The sequence below is a fragment of the Oncorhynchus nerka genome, linkage group LG2, assembly GCF_034236695.1.
Source record: "Oncorhynchus nerka isolate Pitt River linkage group LG2, Oner_Uvic_2.0, whole genome shotgun sequence".
NCBI classification, from domain to species: Eukaryota; Metazoa; Chordata; class Actinopteri; order Salmoniformes; family Salmonidae; genus Oncorhynchus; species Oncorhynchus nerka.
In genome coordinates this window covers 26604423-26624549 of record NC_088397.1, presented here as the reverse complement: position 1 = coordinate 26624549, position 20127 = coordinate 26604423, and the positions used below count along the sequence as shown (strand labels likewise).

At 42.2% G+C, this 20127-nt stretch overlaps 1 protein-coding gene across 1 annotated transcript in view; it reads left to right on the top strand.

Moving 5' to 3' along the window:
* Positions 1-20127, top strand: part of LOC115133142 (nck-associated protein 5-like) — a 175146-nt gene that overhangs the window by 120374 nt on the left and 34645 nt on the right. The window contains 6 exon segments of the mRNA XM_029666077.2: positions 710-877; positions 5379-5447; positions 7735-7773; positions 9754-9873; positions 18000-18104; positions 19517-19705. Of these exon segments, the coding sequence (XP_029521937.2) occupies positions 710-877; positions 5379-5447; positions 7735-7773; positions 9754-9873; positions 18000-18104; positions 19517-19705 (690 nt within the window).

Here is a 20127-nt window from a genome sequence, read left to right as displayed (position 1 = left end):
GCTATGCTATGGTTTTCATATGTCTCAACATCACATACAAAACAACGTGGTGTACTGATTTAAGACCAAAGTAGCATGATATCATTTATTTGGATAGTAACATCAGAGGGAAAGAAAATCCCTCCTTGACTTTCTAGGGTAGTGTGAAAATACTTAGAATAATTGACAGCAGTACTCTATATCCTGTGTTGAATGTACAGTACCTAATTAGCTAGTCAATGTCAGGATGCTGTCTCGTCTGTGACTGTCTTGGTGAGCCATGCCCAGTGGGCCTGGGGATATCATGGGCCCCATTTGATTGTGTTCGCTTTTAATTTCCGCCTCTGTGCATTAGTGTCACAGCTGGAGACTGAGGCAGAGTGTGAAGGGGGGTCCTCTATCGGCAGACAAGATGGAGAGGTCTCAAGGTCACTGCCACACTTTGGAAATACAAGTGAAACGAGATTAGGGATTAGGGGATGTTTTGGGTGTTGAATTGTTTTTTTCCCCTCTTTCCCTCTCTCTCTCCTCTCTGTTTCTTTTTCTCTCCTTCTTCCTCTCTCTCTCATTCTTCTACCGCCTTTGTCTTTCTCTCCTTTCTTTCTTTCTTTCTTTCTTTCTTTCTTTCTTTCTTTCTTTCTTTCTTTCTCTCTCTCTCTGCCTTTCTCTCTATTTCTCTTTTGCTCTCTCTCTCTCTCACTGTCTGTCTCTCCTCTCGTCTGTCTATCAGGATAAGCTCTCGGAGGAGGTGCAGAAGACGAGTGACAGCCTGGAGCAGAACAGCAGCGGTAGCGGCCCACAGCCGTCTTCTGGAGACCCTTTGCTGGCAGACATCAGCCAAGCGGAAGAGTTTCAGAACCAAACAAAGCTCCTTCTGGAGCGTCTGCGCACCCTAGAGGTACAGTTCAAAACATGGCTCCGCCTCTCTTCTCTTCTCCTCCCTCGTCAGCTTCTCCCTCTGCGACCAGGCTCTCCTTCTTATGTTTGCAGTCTGGAGCATAATGGCCTTATCAAAGTATTGTGCGCTCTGCTGTTTGAAGAGCAAAGCGCTCCACGGAGGGCTCAGGTTTCAGGACTTGGGGCCTTTACAACTGTCTTTGTTCACTTCCATAGCGCTGTTCCACTGTGTGTTCTGTTCTTAGCATTAGCAACAGTTGAGTCAGAAATCCATTTTGAGTAATCCTTCTGATTCTGATTGTTTCCGACCATACAGTATACCGACGAAACTGACACACCAGGCTTTCAGATCTCCTCAGCAATTGAAGGGGCTTAGTCTATTAAGACTTAATCGAATTACGCTCAGAGACCCACCTACTCATTTACGAAGTGGCCCTTCGCTGATGCCGGGAGGGTCTGTGGCTAATGTTCAAATACTTTGAGCCTATGATAGAGCCCCTACCGGAGTGCCCGATGGGAAAGGTTTGGTTTTGCGCTTTTGGGACTACTCCATTGGTCCCATTGCAGCGAAACAAGCTCAACCAAGCTCAATCAAGTGTAGAGAAAGTATTAAAAAAAAGGAATAATACTACTTGAACCCAGGTCTTCTCCTAAGCCACTATGGACAGCTCAGACATGAGAAAACGCTGCCAGAGATAATAAAGTACCCAAGAAACCGGCACATTCTACAGACATTATTAACGGTGACACTAACTCCACGCAGACAGAAATTGCAGTTAAGGCTAATTACAACAAAATGCAGTGTAATTGCTTGTTGCTTTATGGCTCCTCTATCACTGTATAAGTTATCTTCCCTGCAGTCGAAGAAAAATAATGGCTGGCCTGTCTCGTGATTTGTCAGAGGAAGCGACCCGTATTACCCCAAAAAGCTACATTCTAAATGTATCTGCCTTTTCCTTCCGTCCCGCTGCATCCGTGATGGATGCTCCTCCAGAAGAGAACCGGCTAAAACAACAGCGAGGCAATACATCACTGGCCTTTTGTTATGTGTAAACGGTGATGACACTAAGTAAGGGCGCCCATTTCTATCCCCCCCACCTGCCCAGCCCAGCCCAACTGATATCGTTCATTACCACGGTGGGCATGCTATGCCTTTATAAATGGTGCTTACTTAGATTGAATCCTTTTAAGAAAAATTTTGGAGGGAAAAAAACGTGGATTCTTTTCACAGATGCTTGAATGATCAGTTAACGCTGCTACTCTAATTTATATATATTTTTAATGGAAGTAGCATCGTTGACTGATTAGACATTTAGTCGAAGGACAAAATGAGTTGGGATTAATCTTGAGCGGACATAGGATGGAATACAAGTTACCACTGTAAATTATATACCTGTACCTAACTCATCCATTCCAAATTATATACCTGTACCTAACTCATCCATTCCAAATTATATACCTGTACCTAACTCATCCATTCCAAATTATATACCTGTACCTAACTCATCCATTCCAAATTATATACCTGTACCTAACTCATCCATTCCAAATTATTATATCCATTCCAAATTATGTACCTAACTCATCCATTCCAAATTATATACCTGTACCTAACTCATCCATTCCAAATTATATACCTGTACCTAACTCATCCATTCCAAATTATATACCTGTACCTAACTCATCCATTCCAGCTCAACTCTCAATGCTTCTAGCTTTCCACACAAGTAAGTGTTGTAGAGACTCCATGGGAAGACAGAGCAGGCAAGTGACTGGGTCTTGGGTGACTGTCTGCAGTTTGAGCAAGTGTGCATGCCCATTGCCCAGCGTTGTGCCCATGCAGCTTGGTTGGCACAGTTGGCAGCCGGGTGCCATGGAAAGGAGGCCTGGTGTACAGGCGTCACAGAAGGACAGCTGGCACTCTGGTCTCAGTGCAGGGCTGGCTCTAACTCCTGTTCAATTACGGGCCGAGTGAGAACTGACTGTGGTGCAGCCAGCTCTAGCCCTGTCCATACAATCCCTCCTCCCTTCTCCGCCCTCCTCACCCCAATTCAAACCTACTGTGAGCCAGAAGCAAAAACTACTGCTGTCTATAACTCTGTTCTCTAGCTAGTTACCTTCCATTGAAGTTTACAAGAAAAATACATCCATGATTCTAGAAAAAAACACTTCTCTAATCATGGGAACTCTAATCATGGATGATCATGCATGTATTCTATTCTATACAAAGCCATTTATAATGGCATGCATAATTGATATATTTCAAAATCTATGGCAATAGCAGTTGTATGCTTTAATTACAGCAGCTGTAGGAGCAATACATTGACAGGATGTGCTAATATGAATACATATTAATTACGTGATTTAGTTGCTCTTTTCATCCCCAATCAATCAATCAATCAATCATCCCCAATGTTTTTTCTGTTACTACCCAACACAAAGAAGACGATAAGAACATCAGAAAACATGCTTATATGCAACCTTTGGGTAATTGTTCACCTTCACTAGGAGCTTTTACTTTACTAATATTAATACGTGATAATGCAAGTGAATTTTTTGGGGGTAAAGGGCTTTTCATGTACGTCTCAAAGTTGCTCATTTGTTATAGCTCCGTGCCATTTCGATTAAGGCAGGGGAATATGTTAGGTGCAATTATTTAGCCTGGGTTTTAATCGAAGGCTGGCTATTTGTACTAAAGGGCACGTGGCGAGTGAGGTGAGCTAGCCGGAGCGAATGTTGACAGCTTCTAATATGGCCTGCCCGGACCATTTGACAAACTAGAAACAGAGGAGATCAATAGCCCCTCTCCCTTAAAAGGTGAAGCAATACCCCCCCCCCCCCTCCCCCCACCCTAAAACAAGGACATATTCACATTAGCCCCCTCTAACTTCTTCATTGTACCTTTTAAAGTTCAGGATCATAACTTCAATCCCCTTGACCTTTCACTGTGAGATACTTCTGCAGGTTTTTATTAGTTGGCCCCAGTCTTATGGTTGACACCTGACCTTTTCCACCTCCGGCGAATCCTCTCTTGTTTTTATCTTGTTCTCTGGCAGTGTAGTCTTGTGCTACAAAACACATATGATTTGTTTCATCAATAGTTTTTCATATGAAAATAGATTGGAGAGACTACAAATGCCTTTGGCATTATTTTCATTGGCCACATGTTCAGTATCATTTCACATCTACACTGAACAAAAATATAAATTCAACATGTAAAGTGTTGGTCCCATGTTCCATGAGCTGAAATAAAAGATCCCAGATATTTTCTATACGCACAAAAAGCTTATTTCTCTAAAATGTACAAATTAGTTTACATAGTGAGCATTTCTCCTTCGCCAAGATAATCCATCCACCTGACAGCTGTGGCACATCAAGAAGCTGATTAAACAGCATTATCATTGCACACATGCACCTTGTGCTTGGGACAATAAAAGGCCACTCTACAATGTGCAGTTTTGTCACACAACACAATGCCATAGAAGTCTCAAGATTTGAGGGAGCGTGCAATTGGCATGCTGACTGCAGGAATGTCCACCAGAGCTGTCCAACCGGCCTTACATCTGCAGACCACATGTATGGCGTTGTGTGGGTGAGCAGTTTGCTGATGTCAATGTTGTGAACAGAGTGCCCCGTGGTGGCATTGGGGTTATGGTGTGGTCAGGCATAAGCTACGGACAACGAGGACAATTGCATTTGATCGATGGCACTTTGAATGCACAGAGCAACCGTGACGAGATCCTGAGGCCCATTGTCGTGCCATTCATCCGCCGCCTTCACCTCCTGTTTCAGCATGATAATGCATGGCCCCATGTTGCAAGGATCTGTACAACTGAACATGTCCCAGTTCTTCCATGGCCTGCATACTCAACAGACATGTCACCCGTTGAGCATGTTTGGGCATGTTTGGGATGCTCTGGATCAACGTGTACGACAGCGTGTTCCAGTTACCGCCAATATCTAGCAACTTCGCACAGCAAGAGGAGTGGGACAACATTCAACAGGCCATAATCAACAGCCTGATCAACTCTATGCGAAGGAGCTTTATCGCTCGTCAAGAGGAAAATGGTGGTCACAGCAGATACAATACTGACTGGTTTTCTGATCCACGCCCATACTTTTTGTGACCAACAGATGCATATCTGTATTCCCAGTCACGTGAAATCCATAGATTAGTGCCTAATGAATGTTTTTCAATAAACTGATTGCCTTATGTGGACTGCAAAATTGTTGCATTTTGCGTTTACATTTTTGTTCAGTGTATGTCAATCAGGGTAGATAATTATATGTTGGTTGTTCTATAACCACCTGTGATTGTTTTAAATTGACTAGCAGGCACCACCTGGTATTTCTTTATATTCTACTTTAATTACTTTAACTCTTCCTTCATTACTGTTTGGTAAATGACTCATAAACAAATCTGATGCATACAAACTTTCTTTTAACGACAAGCTCTCAGTGGATTTCAGTTATCACTAAGTGTGTTTTATTTTGCTGTACAGGAGGAAAACTCAGCATTGGCCATGGAGAATGAGAGCCAGAGGGAGCAGTATGAGCACTGTCTGGATGAGGTGAGTAGTCCACGCCTCACTCTATTCACTCAGCCCTCAACCTCAGTGAGGCAAATCTATTTTTTCACCACACTAATGATAGCCTACATCTCAGGAACAAGTGTTATTTCTTCCCTGTTCTGTCCTATTCCGTGACTTATTATGAGTTGTATACTTTCCTATTTACCTTTAGCGACTTTCTTTAAGATCTTACTGATCAAACATGTTACAAATGCTGCACTATTTTTACCGCCTTTCTTTTGAGATTTTTCTCAATTTACAATTTTCATGCTCTCAAATTCCATCAATGCAATTCCAAAGTAATTCCTCTCCAGAAGGAAATGTGATTATGGAGGAAGAGGTACTTGGCGTTCGAAGGCGAACTGTGTTGTGGGAGAAGCTGGGTAAATGGTGGCCTGAGGGAGCAGGATGACAGCAATTAATGAGCTTGTTGGCTCGGACCGCACGCTGAGTCACCCCGAGGGAAGGCTGGAGGCCCGCGGGTGCCAGAAGGGACAGACTGGTCTAATACACTGTGGTGCCAGCTACTGGGGCTCATATGACCTGAGATCTGGGCTCTGGTGCCAGAGGGAGTGGGGGTGGGGAGGGGGGAAACGTAGATTGATGGTGGGACAGAGAAAGTGAGAGAATGAAAGAAAGAAAAGGAGAAAGAAAGAGGGAGGAAGAGAGAGAGAGAGATAATAGGAGAGTTAACAATACTTTAGCTGTGTTTTTAACAGTCCAACAATGGCATGCAAATGCTCCAAGCATATTGTATGAAACTCCACACCGTGCTGCAGCCTTGGAGGCTAATGCCTGGGGTGAGCCCAGACCAAATGCCTTTTCCACTTCCGTGACCTCAAAAAGCCAGGGCTGTGCTGCTCTGTTGTCTGGTGTTGTGTTGCCCTCTGTAGTCGCTCAAGACGGGAGCTAGCTCACTAATGAGAATGTTGTGATGCGGGAAATCTCCACAGCTCTAACAACTCTGCCGATGGGCTCAGGGCGTTTGGAAACTGTAGAGAACGCTGGGCTTGTTTAGTAGTGATACATTTTTTAAATTAAAAGATTGTGGATTATTATCTCTACATAAGCAGAGTGGTGGCTGATTGGTATGCTATTTGTGCTGGCCACTCACGTTAGTTTTTCCAAATATTAAAAAAAAATATATATATATTTTTTTCCCACTTAGTAAATGGGCAAATCTCATGCTATTGAAAGGCTGGTAAAAGGTGTTATGCCACATTTGGCAATGCTTCAGATGTAAGGGACTGTTATGCCGTACTTCATGTAGTATGACTTGAATTATGAATGCTCTATAAAACCTTTATGAGTTGTTTTATTTATCAGTTGTTGTCATTTAGATTCTAACTTGAAGATCATTAAATATTCTTTGAGTTAGTGCCCTTCAGTTTTACAGGAGCAGCTCTGTATCCCTCCCCACAGGGCTCAATCACTTCGTCATATTTACTCCATCTCCCCTTATTCAATAGAGGGAGAGAGGACACCTCTGCGAAAAAAAAAGCCAGTGCGTGCTTACAGTGAATTAACGAGCAATCAATGGGCTGTAATCAGAGTCGGAGTCGATGGGGCTTTGCGGTCTAAACTCGGAAGAGTGGTAGGGGTGTGAGGCGCTCTGCGGCCAAAGCCCAGGCACAACAGTACTTTAGCCCTCCACTTCTTCTCTCCGACTGACCGCTGTGTTGCAAATGACACCCTATTTCCTATATAGTGCGCTCCTTTTGACCAGGGCACATAGGGTCAAGTAGTGCAGTATATAAGGGATAGGGTGCCATTCAGGACACAACCCCCTACTCTCCAAGCCACTATATCAGCCCTGACACTGCTGTCAATACAGGATCAACAGAAGACAATTAAACATCATGAAGACATGCAGTGCGTCTGGCTCCAATCTGTTCTGCTTCGCCGGGCCGCTACTGGCCTTCTCTGCCACCCTGCGTCAGATTTATGATGATTGGGCCCCTTAGGAATCAACACACTCCTCCAAGGAAAGACAGACGGGGGGACAATGCTGTAATGTATTGGGACGTCGTGTTCACTAAAGCCTGTAATCATTTTGATAGGCGGTCGGTGGAACTTGTGTATTAAATGTCGTTGGAGGAATAGGGGAAGTGAGAGAGTGCAGCGTCGGCATGCACAGGACAGGGGCAGTTTAGAGTTGAGGTCGTGGGTCAACTGGAGACATTTTCTTGTTTTCTTTCACACTCATTTTTCTCACCCATAACAGTCACTAAACACCTTGCATAAAAAGTTTGGATAATTATTGTTTCTTTTTTTCACTCTGTTTTAGGTTGCCAATCAAGTTGTGCAGGCACTACTCACCCAAAAGGTAGGAGTCTGGTTTCCATAGCAACTGTGTTATCAAAATGTCTCCGAATTATACTATTATTAGATCCAATGATGTTGTTATAAATGTATGCAATACAGTAGCTCAAAACTTAATCTTTACCATTCACTTTTATTTTTTTTACACCTCATTATCTCGTGTTAACTAATCACCTCTTATGGTGTCCATATTAGGACAGTCACACATCACTGTAATAACTCAATTCAATTCAATTCAATTCAATTCAAGGGCTTTATTGGCATGGGAAACATGTGTTAACATTGCCAAAGCAAGTGAGGTAGACAACATACAAAGTGAATATATAAAGTGAAAAACAACAAAAATTAACAGTAAACATTACACATACAGAAGTTTCAAAACAGTAAAGACATTACAAATGTCATATTATATATAAATATACAATGTACAAATAGTTAAAGGACATAAGATAAAATGAATAAGCATAAATATGGGTTGTATTTACAATGGTGTTTGTTCTTCACTGGTTGCCCTTTTCTCGTGGCAACAGGTCACAAATATTGCTGCTGTGATAGCACACTGTGGAATTTCACCCAAAAGATATGGGAGTTTTTCAAAATTGGATTTGTTTTCAAATTCTTTGTGGATCTGTGTAATCTGGGGGAAATATGTCTCTCTAATATGGTCATACATTGGGCAGGAGGTTAGGAAGTGCAGCTCAGTTTCCACCTCATTTTGTGGGCAGTGAGCACATAGCCTGTCTTCTCTTGAGAGCCATGTCTGCCTACGGCGGCCTTTCTCAATAGCAAGGCTATGCTCACTGAGTCTGTACATAGTCAAAGCTTTCCTTAATTTTGGGTCAGTCACAGTGGTCAGGTATTCTGCCGCTGTGTACTCTCTGTGTAGGGCCAAATAGCATTCTAGTTTGCTCTGTTTTTTTTTTTCTTTCCAATGTGTTAAGTAATTATCTTTTTGTTTTCTCATGATTTGGTTGGGTCTAATTGTGCTGTTGTCCTGGGGCTCTGTAGGGTGTGTTTGTGTTTGTGAACAGAGCCCCAGGACCAGCTTGCTTAGGGGACTCTTCTCCAGGTTCATCTCTCTGTAGGTGATGGCTTTGTTATGGAAGGTTTGTGAATCGCTTCCTTTTAGGTGGTTGTAGAATTTAACGGCTCTTTTCTGGATTTTGATAATTAGTGGGTATCGGCCTAATTCTGCTCTGCATGCATTATTTGGTGTTTTACGTTGTACACGGAGGATATTTTTGCAGAATTCTGCGTGCAGAGTCTCAATTTGGTGTTTGTCCCATTTTGTGAAGTCTTGGTTGGTGAGCGGACCCCAGACCTCACAACCATAAAGGGCAATGGGCTCTATGACTGATTCAAGTATTTTTAGCCAAATCCTAATTGGTATGTTGAAATTTATGTTTCTTTTGATGGCATAGAATGCCCTTCTTGCCTTGTCTCTCAGATCGTTCACAGCTTTGTGGAAGTTACCTGTGGCGCTGATGTTTAGGCCAAGGTATGTATAGTTTTTTGTGTGCTCTAGGGCAACAGTGTCTAGATGGAATTTGTATTTGTGGTCCTGGTGACTGGACCTTTTTTGGAACACCATTATTTTGGTCTTACTGAGATTTACTGTCAGGGCCCAGGTCTGACAGAATCTGTGCATAAGATCTAGGTGCTGCTGTAGGCCCTCCTTGGTTGGTGACAGAAGCACCAGATCATCAGCAGACATTTGACTTCGGATTCTAGCAGGGGGAGGCCGGGTGCTGCAGACTTTTCTAGTGCCCGTGCCAATTCGTTGATATATATGTTGAAGAGGGTGGGGCTTAAGCTGCATCCCTGTCTAACCCCACGACCCTGTGTGAAGAAATGTGTGTGTTTTTTGCCAATTTTAACCTCACACTTGTTGTTTGTGTACATGGATTTTATAATGTCGTATGTTTTACCCCCAACACCACTTTCCATCAGTTTAACTCTCTCTCTGTTGTTCTTCCCCATGCAGGATCTAAGGGAGGAGTGTCTGAAGTTGCGGACCAGAGTGTTTGACCTGGAGCAACAAAACCGGACCATGAGTGTCCTCTTCCAGCAGCGAGTCCGACCCGCATCAGACCTGCTCCTGCAGGTAGGGACCTGTCCACTCATCTAGTCCCAGAACTACTGTAGAACCTCATTGTCCCAGAACCACTATAAAACCTCATTGTCCCAGAACCACTATAAAACCTCATTGTCCCGGAACCACTATAGAACCTCATTGTCCCAGAACCACTATAGAACCTCATTATCCCGGAACCACTATAGAACCTCATTGTCCCGGAACCACTATAGAACCTAATTGTGCCAGAACCACTGTAGAACCTCATTGTCCCAGAACCACTATAGAACCTCATTGTCCCGGAACCACTATAGAAACTCATTGTCCCAGAACCACTGTAGAACCTCATTGTCCCGGAACCACTATAGAACCTCATTGTCCCGGAACCACTATAGAACCTCAATGTCCAGGAACCACTATAGAACCTCATTGTCCCAGAACCACTATAGAACCTCATTGTCCCGGAACCCCTATAGAACCTCATTGTCCCAGAACCACTATAGAACCTCATTGTACCGGAACCACTATAGAACCTCATTGTCCCGGAACCACAATAGAAACTCATTGTCCCAGAACCACTGTAGAACCTCATTGTCCCGGAACCACTATAGAACCTCATTGTCCCAGAACCACTATAGAACCTCAATGTCCAGGAACCACTATAGAACCTCATTGTCTCAGAACTACTACAGAACCTCATTGTCCCGGAACCACTGTAGAACCTCATTGTCCCAGAACCACAATAGAACTTCATTACCCCAGAACCACAATAGAACTTCATTACCCCAGAACCACTATATCACCTCATTGTCCCAGAACCACAATAGAACCTCACAGAGCAACTATTGACCATTACTCAGGGGTGCCTGACTGATGGAGTTAAAATAGCATTTCACTGCTATTAGTTTATTGTATTCAATATTGTTGAAGACAACAGTGTGGGTGTAAGGACGACTGTTCCAGTAGCATATTTTCTCACTTCAAACTTCTGAAGAGCAGCGATATTAGATCATCCATCTTTTTGTGATGGCGATGTGATCCTGAGTCCAGGGTCTGTGATATCATCATTGCTAAAAAACTATGTGCTCATGAACCATCCAGCCTCCGTGGAGCTACGGGGCTCAGATAAGATCATTTGAGAAAGTACCGAGACTCGCGTCATCCATCCTGGGTTCTCTCGGGGGACGGTAAACCTCTCAACCAAATTACCTCTAGCGCACCAGACCCTGTGGCACGTAACACAGACATAGATGCTAGAGAGAGGGGAGGGTATGTGTGTGTGTGTGCGCGCGCGTGTGTATGTAGTCTGCCGTGGGTAGGAATGCACACTTACTGTAACTCAGAAATCATTTACTCCAGTCACTGCAGAGAGAGACAGAGAGAGAAATATTGACAACCATGTCTGCTATAAAATGGCCGCATGGATTTTCCTTAATCTGATTTGCAGCTATGGCCGTCCAGCTCTCGTTACCTTACCTCCTCTCAGAGTGGTGGGTGGAGGCTCTCAGACTGCCACAGGGTAAAGCAGGGAGATGTGAGGTGTGAGAGGGAGCTCAGGGGGATGGGGGTACAGAGGGCCTACAGACGAATAATGAGACGCCTACTGGTCTTAATGAGAACATGTGGCTCAGAAAGGATGGATGAGAGGATCTCAGGGGAGAGCTGAGTGCAGATACTATGAAGTCAACACATCCAGGTACAGAAACAAAGAAAGTTATAGTTGAAGAATAACTTCTTCTTTAAAAAAAAAATGTTGACAAAATCAGCCTCCAGCACACTGGTATTGTTGAATAGTCCACAAACCATTTTAATGGATCTCGTTTAAGCAATGTTTCGATCAATAGACCATCACGGCTTGTTCAGGTGTTGACAAAATTCGAAAGGATTATAAATGAAAATTGCAAAGCGAGCTGACCACAATCCTTTATCTACCTCAAGTTCAGGGGAGAGTATGCCCTCTGTCAGTCGCCCTCTGTTAGCAACTGATATGGACATATGGATAATTGAAAGTCACAGTTCACATTGTCCAGTGAAGGGTCCAATCGTCTCAACAGATTGAGAGAAGCTGTGGATGCACTATTTTTGTCCCAACTAAACCAGGGCAGGGTTAAAGTGAAATGTGTCATTGTTTATTATCTATTTGTAACTATTTAATAATATTTTGATTTAATAAACCAATATGTATGTTCTGGTTATATCCTACAAGAGTAAATGTTTGCATATTCCGTCTGTTCAGTAGAGCATTTGTGTTCAGTAGAGCATTTGTGTTCAGTATACAACGTGATCAACAAGACATTGACGAGAGCAATATACCAGTAAATCTATTTGCTTGTGTAGCAGGAACCTCTGTCCCTGCCCCAAATGGCATCCTATTCCCTATATAGTGCACTGCTTTTTACCCGAACGGTCAAAAGAAGTGCACTATGTAGAAAATAGGGTACCATTTGGGACATATACCCTGGCTTTTCACAAGGGAGTATGTCGGGAATGAGGATTTGTAGCAAGACATTTTATTTCAGCGGTGAGAAAGTGAGATTTTATTGTGAAGGAGGCGGAGAGATTTTAAAGATTTATGTCCAACTTTACGTCCAACCGGTGTCTGCCAGCGCATTTTAAACAACAAGAAAATAATTGACACTTGTGTAAGCGATAGCTAAATCATACGTTATAGGATGCTCTTTTGTATTTTTACATGGTTTCCTCAAACGGTCAGTCATTTTATTGAAAAGCTCATGATTCTTTCATGGTTGTGGTTTTGTCGATATGTTTCAGGTTGTAAACCTTGTTTCTATTCCTGGGATTAGTTTCTCTATAAAGGTGGCTGTGACAACGATGACTAGTAATATAAGTGCTGAAAGAGTATATGATTGATTGATTGATTGATTGAGTCATATAAAACATGGGTTTGAAATCAGTTCCCCTGCTAGTTATTGTGGATCATTTCTCTTGAAGTAGCCTAATATTTTGCCCTCTAAAATGGCTGCAGGTAACCTTCTGTTTTTATTCATATTTATTTTGATTTTTTATTTCACCTTTTATTTCACTAGGCAAGTTAGTGGTTTGCATGAATTACCTTTATACCTTAACCTACCATCAAATAGTAATTAGCGACAGTAGAGCTTGACATATTAATATTTCCTTTCAGTCAGAGGGTGGCAGGTGTTTGGCCATTCTTTATCACCCGCTTTGGCATTTCATTTCTACTGTTCTGGGAGTCGGTAATTAAATGTGTTGTTGGCCCCTGGGGCCATCTTGAATTTCCCTGATAACGAATCACTGCTCTCCATTGAGATTGTGATTAGGAATACTGGGAATATGCTTGGCCTGCTGTCGCCTCATGTAATGTGGCATTTCACACGCTGCAAAGCTCTGTTTGCTGCATTTCGGCCAGGTGCTTAGTAAGGTGTGTAAGTAGCGAATAATAATTCCCTCCTTCCACTTATACAGCCTTATCAAAAGTGACAGGCGAGTGGTAATTGAGTTGTCAATTATCCGTAAAAGTAGGTCCTGGTTGCCGTGGAAACTTCCCAGGCCTCTCCGGCAGGACCTAGTCGCTACACAGTACCATTCAGTCATTTTTGCCTTCTGAATTTTGATTGGCTTTTGCACTATGGTTCCCCTCAAAGTGTTGTCTTTGCTGGAGGTTTGTTAACTGGACTGCCTGCACAGTATTCCTATTCTGGTTCATTTCTCAGTGGAGTACGAGAGCCATGTTTTGTCTTAGCTTAGCCAATTCCCTGCTATACGTTACCTGTATCCTCTGACTAAGGGAAGACCAAGCCGTGAGTGCAGAATTAAATGTAGTTAAGGAAATGGGTTGTAACAGAGAAGGTGAGCTCCCTCAGTGCGCCTCCGTCCTTGGCTATATCACACTTCCACCCGGTCAGGAACAGTGAGGTTAGCCCTAAGAGACACAGAGATTGGGGAGCTGTCCGCCCCACCCTTCCCCATCGGAGACCTTGTGACACTATTGACTGAATCATTGATGACTGTGCTGAGGAGGTGTAATCCTGCACCCCTACGATAACATCAGCCCCCCTTCTCTTCTCCTGACACTCAGCCACTCCCATCCCCCTGTGTGGACAGCCTATATCCTGGAGAGGAGCGATATGGCTTCAGAGAGGACTACATTTCTATTACCGGCTTTATGGTGAGAGAGACGCCATCTGGCATGTTAAGTCCACTGTAAAGGACAACCTGGACTGAGTCAGCTACAGGGGAAGAATTCTCATCCACATGTCAACTTTAGGTCATAATGGCAAGTTAAGCGGTATTCAAGAAAATACTTGGTTTAGAACAAGCTGTAGTAGGTATATTTTGCCTCCGTTAATTCACAGTTATGTACATGACATGAATATGATATTCAAATTCAACTACAAATAAGCAGAACGTGTTTTAAAACCTTTTTTCATTTAATTACTGTCACTTACCTTTAATTCTCAATATGAAGTCTTTGCCTAAATGTGTAAGCAATAAACAAGAATATATTTTATATAAACATTTGATTATGCCTAACAAACTAACTAAATTCAGCATCAAATGTGCATGAACTGTGTAAAATAATGATTAAATCAAATTGATTAGAGGCTCAACATGCCGTTTATGTGCTGTACTTCATTCCCATTGAATAAAGTTGAAACAGCTCTATCATTATTTCTATATTTCAAAAGTTAACTCACAACGGAGAACAAGAGAGCACATTGCGTCGAATCCTTTTCCACATCCCCATCGATTACAACCACCCTGGACCAAATTGACTTGGGCCAAGTTATAAAATTACGGAGCATTCCACCGAGATGACCTCAAGGTTCATCATTTCCAGAAAATAGTCAAACTAGCCTATCTGCTGTGAAAGAGTATTGATGCCATGTCCTTCCAGGTCCCTGCTAGCACACAATATGCTGTACAGTACTAGAGAACAAGACGAGATGTAACGAGAGCATTACATGGTCACCATTTATGAGAATAAAATATATGCTGTCAAAAATTGAGTATATTAATTTAAACAATTTAAACAGATATACAGCAGATATACAGCAGATATACAGCAGATATACAGCAGATATACAGCAGATATACAGCAGATATACAGCAGATATACAGCACTGCACGATGGGTCGAGAAAATTTCAACTCAATTGAAATGTCACACACAAACACAGTTTTTATTCTTCAAACCTCATGGGGACATAAAATGTATTTCCATTCAGAATCCTATTTAACCCTTAACCCTTACCCTAATTGTAACCCTGACTCTAAACCTAAGCTTAAAATAACCTTTGTCCTCATTGGGACGTGGGTAATGTACCCACGAGGGAGAACTTTCCTCGTTTTACTATCCTTGTGGGGAACTTAATGGGATTTTAGATCCCCGCAAGGTTAGAAGAACCAACCCACACAAACACATGCACATGAAAATACAAAACCAAAATTACTTTTACAAAAACCCATTGGAAATCAATATGATTTCATCCATTGGAATGTTGCCATTATAGCCCTTCATCGTTTAGATGGTCTGCAGGATAGAGTCCCCTTAAACTCAGTCTAAATGGGGCCGAGATTACGGAGGATTAATTTGGCACTCTCGGGAGATAAAGGGATTATCTAAATGTGATTTAATTCACATCTCCAGTTTACATCCATGTTCCCTTTAAACTACTTCCAATTTGCTCTAATTTGCACAGATAAATGCATCTACAATTAACTTGGAACTATTTCTCTCCGGTCTCTGTGCTTCGCAGAGGGTGGCTCACACAGAAGCAAAAGCCTTTGCAGCTTTTCCAACTTGATCGATATGAATGCGATGCGTTGAGACTCGATGTCAAGTCAACCAAAACGAATGTGCTCGTATGTCCTTGGAAGTGTTTCTTTAGCCTAAGGGACAGCATATGTTGAAGATACATGTATTAGCTGGCGTTCTACTACTGAAGCCTCACTTCACATTGCATGACGTGTATTACACTAGTGCAGCAGTCATCACAAATGTTATATAACAGATTGAGCCTTATAAGGAAGTAGACCTGTAGATACCTGGTCTATACTGCCCTACCAAGCAAAAAGGCAGTAACAGCTCATTTGGTCGAAAATGAGTTAATGGCATTTTTGCTACATTAAATACATGTGGACAAGTATTCTGCCTCTGTTGGGTTTTGGAGAAAATGGGGGTGATGTTAGCAGTAACTGTATAAAGTTACTGTGAAACCAAGGTAGATAAAAGCAATTTTTCTCAGTTCCACGCTATGAGCAGTTACTGCCTTTTTGCTTGGTAGGGCAGTATAGGTATCTTTCCGGTGGTTTTGGTTAGTTGCTTTCAGTGAGATTGTGACTATTGATCCTCTGACAGTAGTCCATGGATGTTTTGAACACAATGTTAAAGTGGCCATTGTCAATGCCCAGGGCTGGGTTTATGAAACCAAGGACTAGGATTGTTATCCCTCTCATCATGAAGACATTTTTTCTTGGAGATTAAAAAGAAAACTGGTTACAAGGGGCTGTCACCCCAAGTAAAATGAATATGGCTTCCAGGAATATGGTTTCCACCATAGATATAAATACAATGCAATAGTGTATCTATCTCTATGGCTTTCACACTGCGTTTGCAGGAAGGCTTGTTATAGCTCAAAGCCTCCGGGACCCCAGGGCTCGGCCGGTGTGTTGATCACTAGCACTGAGACTGATTTTATTGCAAGCTTTTCGACTTATTGTCTGTCTCTCTGTTTCTTTGTTAGATCAGTAGTGAGCCGGTGTCTTCATTCCAAAGGCTATTTTCGGAAGGTCACCTCCTTACTGTAGCTCTGTCCCTGATACTCAGTGTAACGGTAGACAGCACATACAAACTCTAGAATGTCAAAATCTCGCATCGGAACCTCACACTTAAACAGGTGGTAACATGGATGTTTGTATGAAATAATGGATATTGTGATACTATGGTTTGGCCTTGGGCAAGGAGTTTGAGATCAGGGCTTCCTGAATGACACAGCTGTGTCGCAGGGAGTTTACGAGGTGTGAAACTATTGTTTAATAAACATGTGTCCTCTGTGATTTAGTAGAGGAGTAGCTTTATACTCAAGGAGACTTCTGGGTAGTCTGAAATGTAGAACAGAGATGATGTGAGGTAGAAATTGCATTTCTATGGTTGTACTAAGAAATGGAGTAAACCCATATTAGGTTAGGCCTGTCATATTGTATACTCTCTCCCTGTCTTTTTTATTCAGATATACTTTATTTATGTTAAAGACTATAGATGGATTTAAGCTAATATACTGTACACTAAAAGTTCCACGCCGGCAGCGTGAAAGTCTTCTGGCGGTCATGTTCATCTAGAGTGGGCGTACACAGAGTGGGCGTACACAGCACGGGAAGGAAAGTTAGTGCAGTGTACATGAATCTGGCAATTGTATTTCATTATCGAGATGGAGAAATTCAAATAGATATGAGCGCAGCAGAAAATATCCTCCCTCGACGAGTATTAAAGTTGCCTTTCGAGGGGAATGTGGCATAAATGGAGTGTTTTTGTTGCAGCGCGTTTGCCGTTAAGTAGATCCGAGCACAGGGAACCGGGCAGTAATTAGGTTGGAGGATTAATATGTGAAAATGTAGTTGGTTTTGTATCCTTCCCCTGTGAACGGAAACCAAAGAAAATAATGGATCACAAAATAGTGTTTGAATATGAATACAAAAATCGAAGGAATCCCTCGCTCCCCAATGCAATTATTTCCCATTCACATGAATTATTCTTAACAGATGACATTAATGGCATTGATTCCAATACAATTGAAGAGTGCCCTGCATAGATCTCAGTGGGGGGAGAAAGAGGTTTACTTTCAAGCCCTGGGAAAGTGCGGCTGAACCAAAGCCTTTTTGAGACCTGCTCAAATGTGATTTTTTGGGAGGGTTTTCGTTGTGAGATTTGAATGAAAATGATTCATATTTGATGGCAGACTTTCTATTGTATATTCATTAATCTACTACTGGAAAGATTTGATTGATACAGAACACCAATGAGAAATGCAAAATAGCATGCAATATAATATAGTTATTTGATTGTCACATTATTCTGTTCAGTTGAATGTGTTAAATGCCTTCTCTATGTAGTTGATATATTTCTGTATGTAGTAGAGACATTCAGTAAGACCTTGTGCTTTCTTGTCCTTTCAGAAACTCCACTCTCGGATCATGGATTTGTCTGCCTCTGATCTCCTCCTGGAGCCGGAGAGGAGCAAAAGCTTCCTGCTATCCAGGAACACTGACTCTCCACCTCATGTAAGATTGATGGAAAACAAACCAATGGCATGTTCTTTTCCCGCGAGCCTCACCCATATGTATTGTCCAGGCATCAGAACTGACGTACAGCCCAGAGAAATCATTAGGGAGGATTAAAATACCAGATCTAACTATTATGGGGGTTTGATCCGCTGTTCTCGGCATGCCGAGTTGGCAGTATCACATTCGTAAAGGTATAAATCCTTGTCATATTACCAGACGACCATCGATTGAGGCTCGTCTTCAGTAAAAATGAGTCTGCGGGATAGTGTAGTAGATTAGTCATGTTATACATTATGTATTAAGGTCTTAAAATGAATTCACTCTGGTCTTGTGTACTTTTACTCCGTTAGGACCCAACCTGATAAACCTTCATATATAGTATAGAAATGTGGCAAAAAATTAAGTGAAAAATTGATAGTGTAATAATGTTGAAATCTGATAATGTATTTATGTGTTTGCGACAAGATAATGAGTTTGGGGAAAGAAGCCGCGAAAATGTGACATACAGTTTTCCTGGGCCAATTAGTTTGCTTCCTATTATCTCTCTGACTGAACAGTTGATTAGAATTCTGAATCGACATTTGTTTGGACAGAATTGTGGAATAGGACTGATGCAGAAAACATCTGTCGGGGAGATTGCTTCTGAAAGTATGATGGATCATTTGCATCTCACTGGCTAATTATAGAGTTTGAAGCAGTAGCTATCGTAACACTTTACAAGAAAAAAAACCCAGAAAGTCTCACACATAAAATATCAGCCACTGGTAGTCTAACTTAAAACAGTCAACAGGTATGCAAAATAGAGTTTTTTTTGCATTAATGTACAAAGAAAAAAGCGATGTGTGTTTGGATGGCCTTGTAAAATGCACCAGTGATTCAATATTGCATAGTCATAGATTCCCAGCCATATTCTTACCTTCTGACATAATTACCATCTCATATGACCCTGTGAAGCTCTCTGTGACACTCGCCAACCCGCTCACCCCCGTTCACCCCTGCCACCTGTCCTCCAGCTGTTCCCTTATCTCCCTGGGTAATTAGCTTTCATTGGAGCCCATCAGCTGTCACCCCTAGCTCATAACCCAAACCATGCTCCTCCCCTGGCATCAGCCATGTGTCTGTGTCCCAGACTAGATTTGAAGCCACTCAAGACACAAACACTGGAGGGTGATGGGGAAAGCCTTTCAGTTAAAAACCAATATAACACGCTGCATGGGTCTAGAGACCCAACTCTATAATTTCTAGACTGAAAAGCTGAAATAAGGCTTGTTAATCAGTGTTTTTGTAGCGTTTTCCTGCATCTATCATAATTGCCTTTACCTTCTCTACCTTAATCCCCATTATCCCAACTCATGAATGTATGTGGCACTAAATCATGACTAATGGTGTCTTTGGAATCCGTCCTGTAGGATGTCCAACTGAACGGAAAGGCGGGACTTCCTGTGGCCAAGTGTCTGAGCCAGCTGAGTCTGACGGTGCAAGCGCCAGTCTACCCACGCAGCAGCTGTAGCAGCAGTGAGCTGTCCCTGTCTAGCGCCTGCAGTGAATACTCCAGTGGCTCTTATACCTGGAACGATGGACGCTCCTGTGGGAAAATGGTACGATGACCAGACTTAGGCTTCTACCTTTAGTATATACATCTTATACACATTTTACAGACACAATCTATTTTACAATGGTTATATTTTGTTTGTTTTTAGTCCTTCCTCTATTTCTGATGTCCATCCAGTTTGATTTAACAGTGCTATTTCACAACATTTCCGAACCTATATACATTTTATAGACCCCGTATGTTTTACATTGGTTATCTCGTTATTAGTCCCACCCTTCAGCTCCATTCAACCCATCCCATCTATCTCTCAACATCATCCATTTTGGATTTCTATTTGCCATACATTTTTCAACTGTGCTGTGATGCTTGACAAAAGTACCTTCCTATTCTCATAGCTTCTACAGATTGTAAATTAAAAATAAACATTTTTGCTAAGATAATTATTATATTATTGATTGATTGACTATG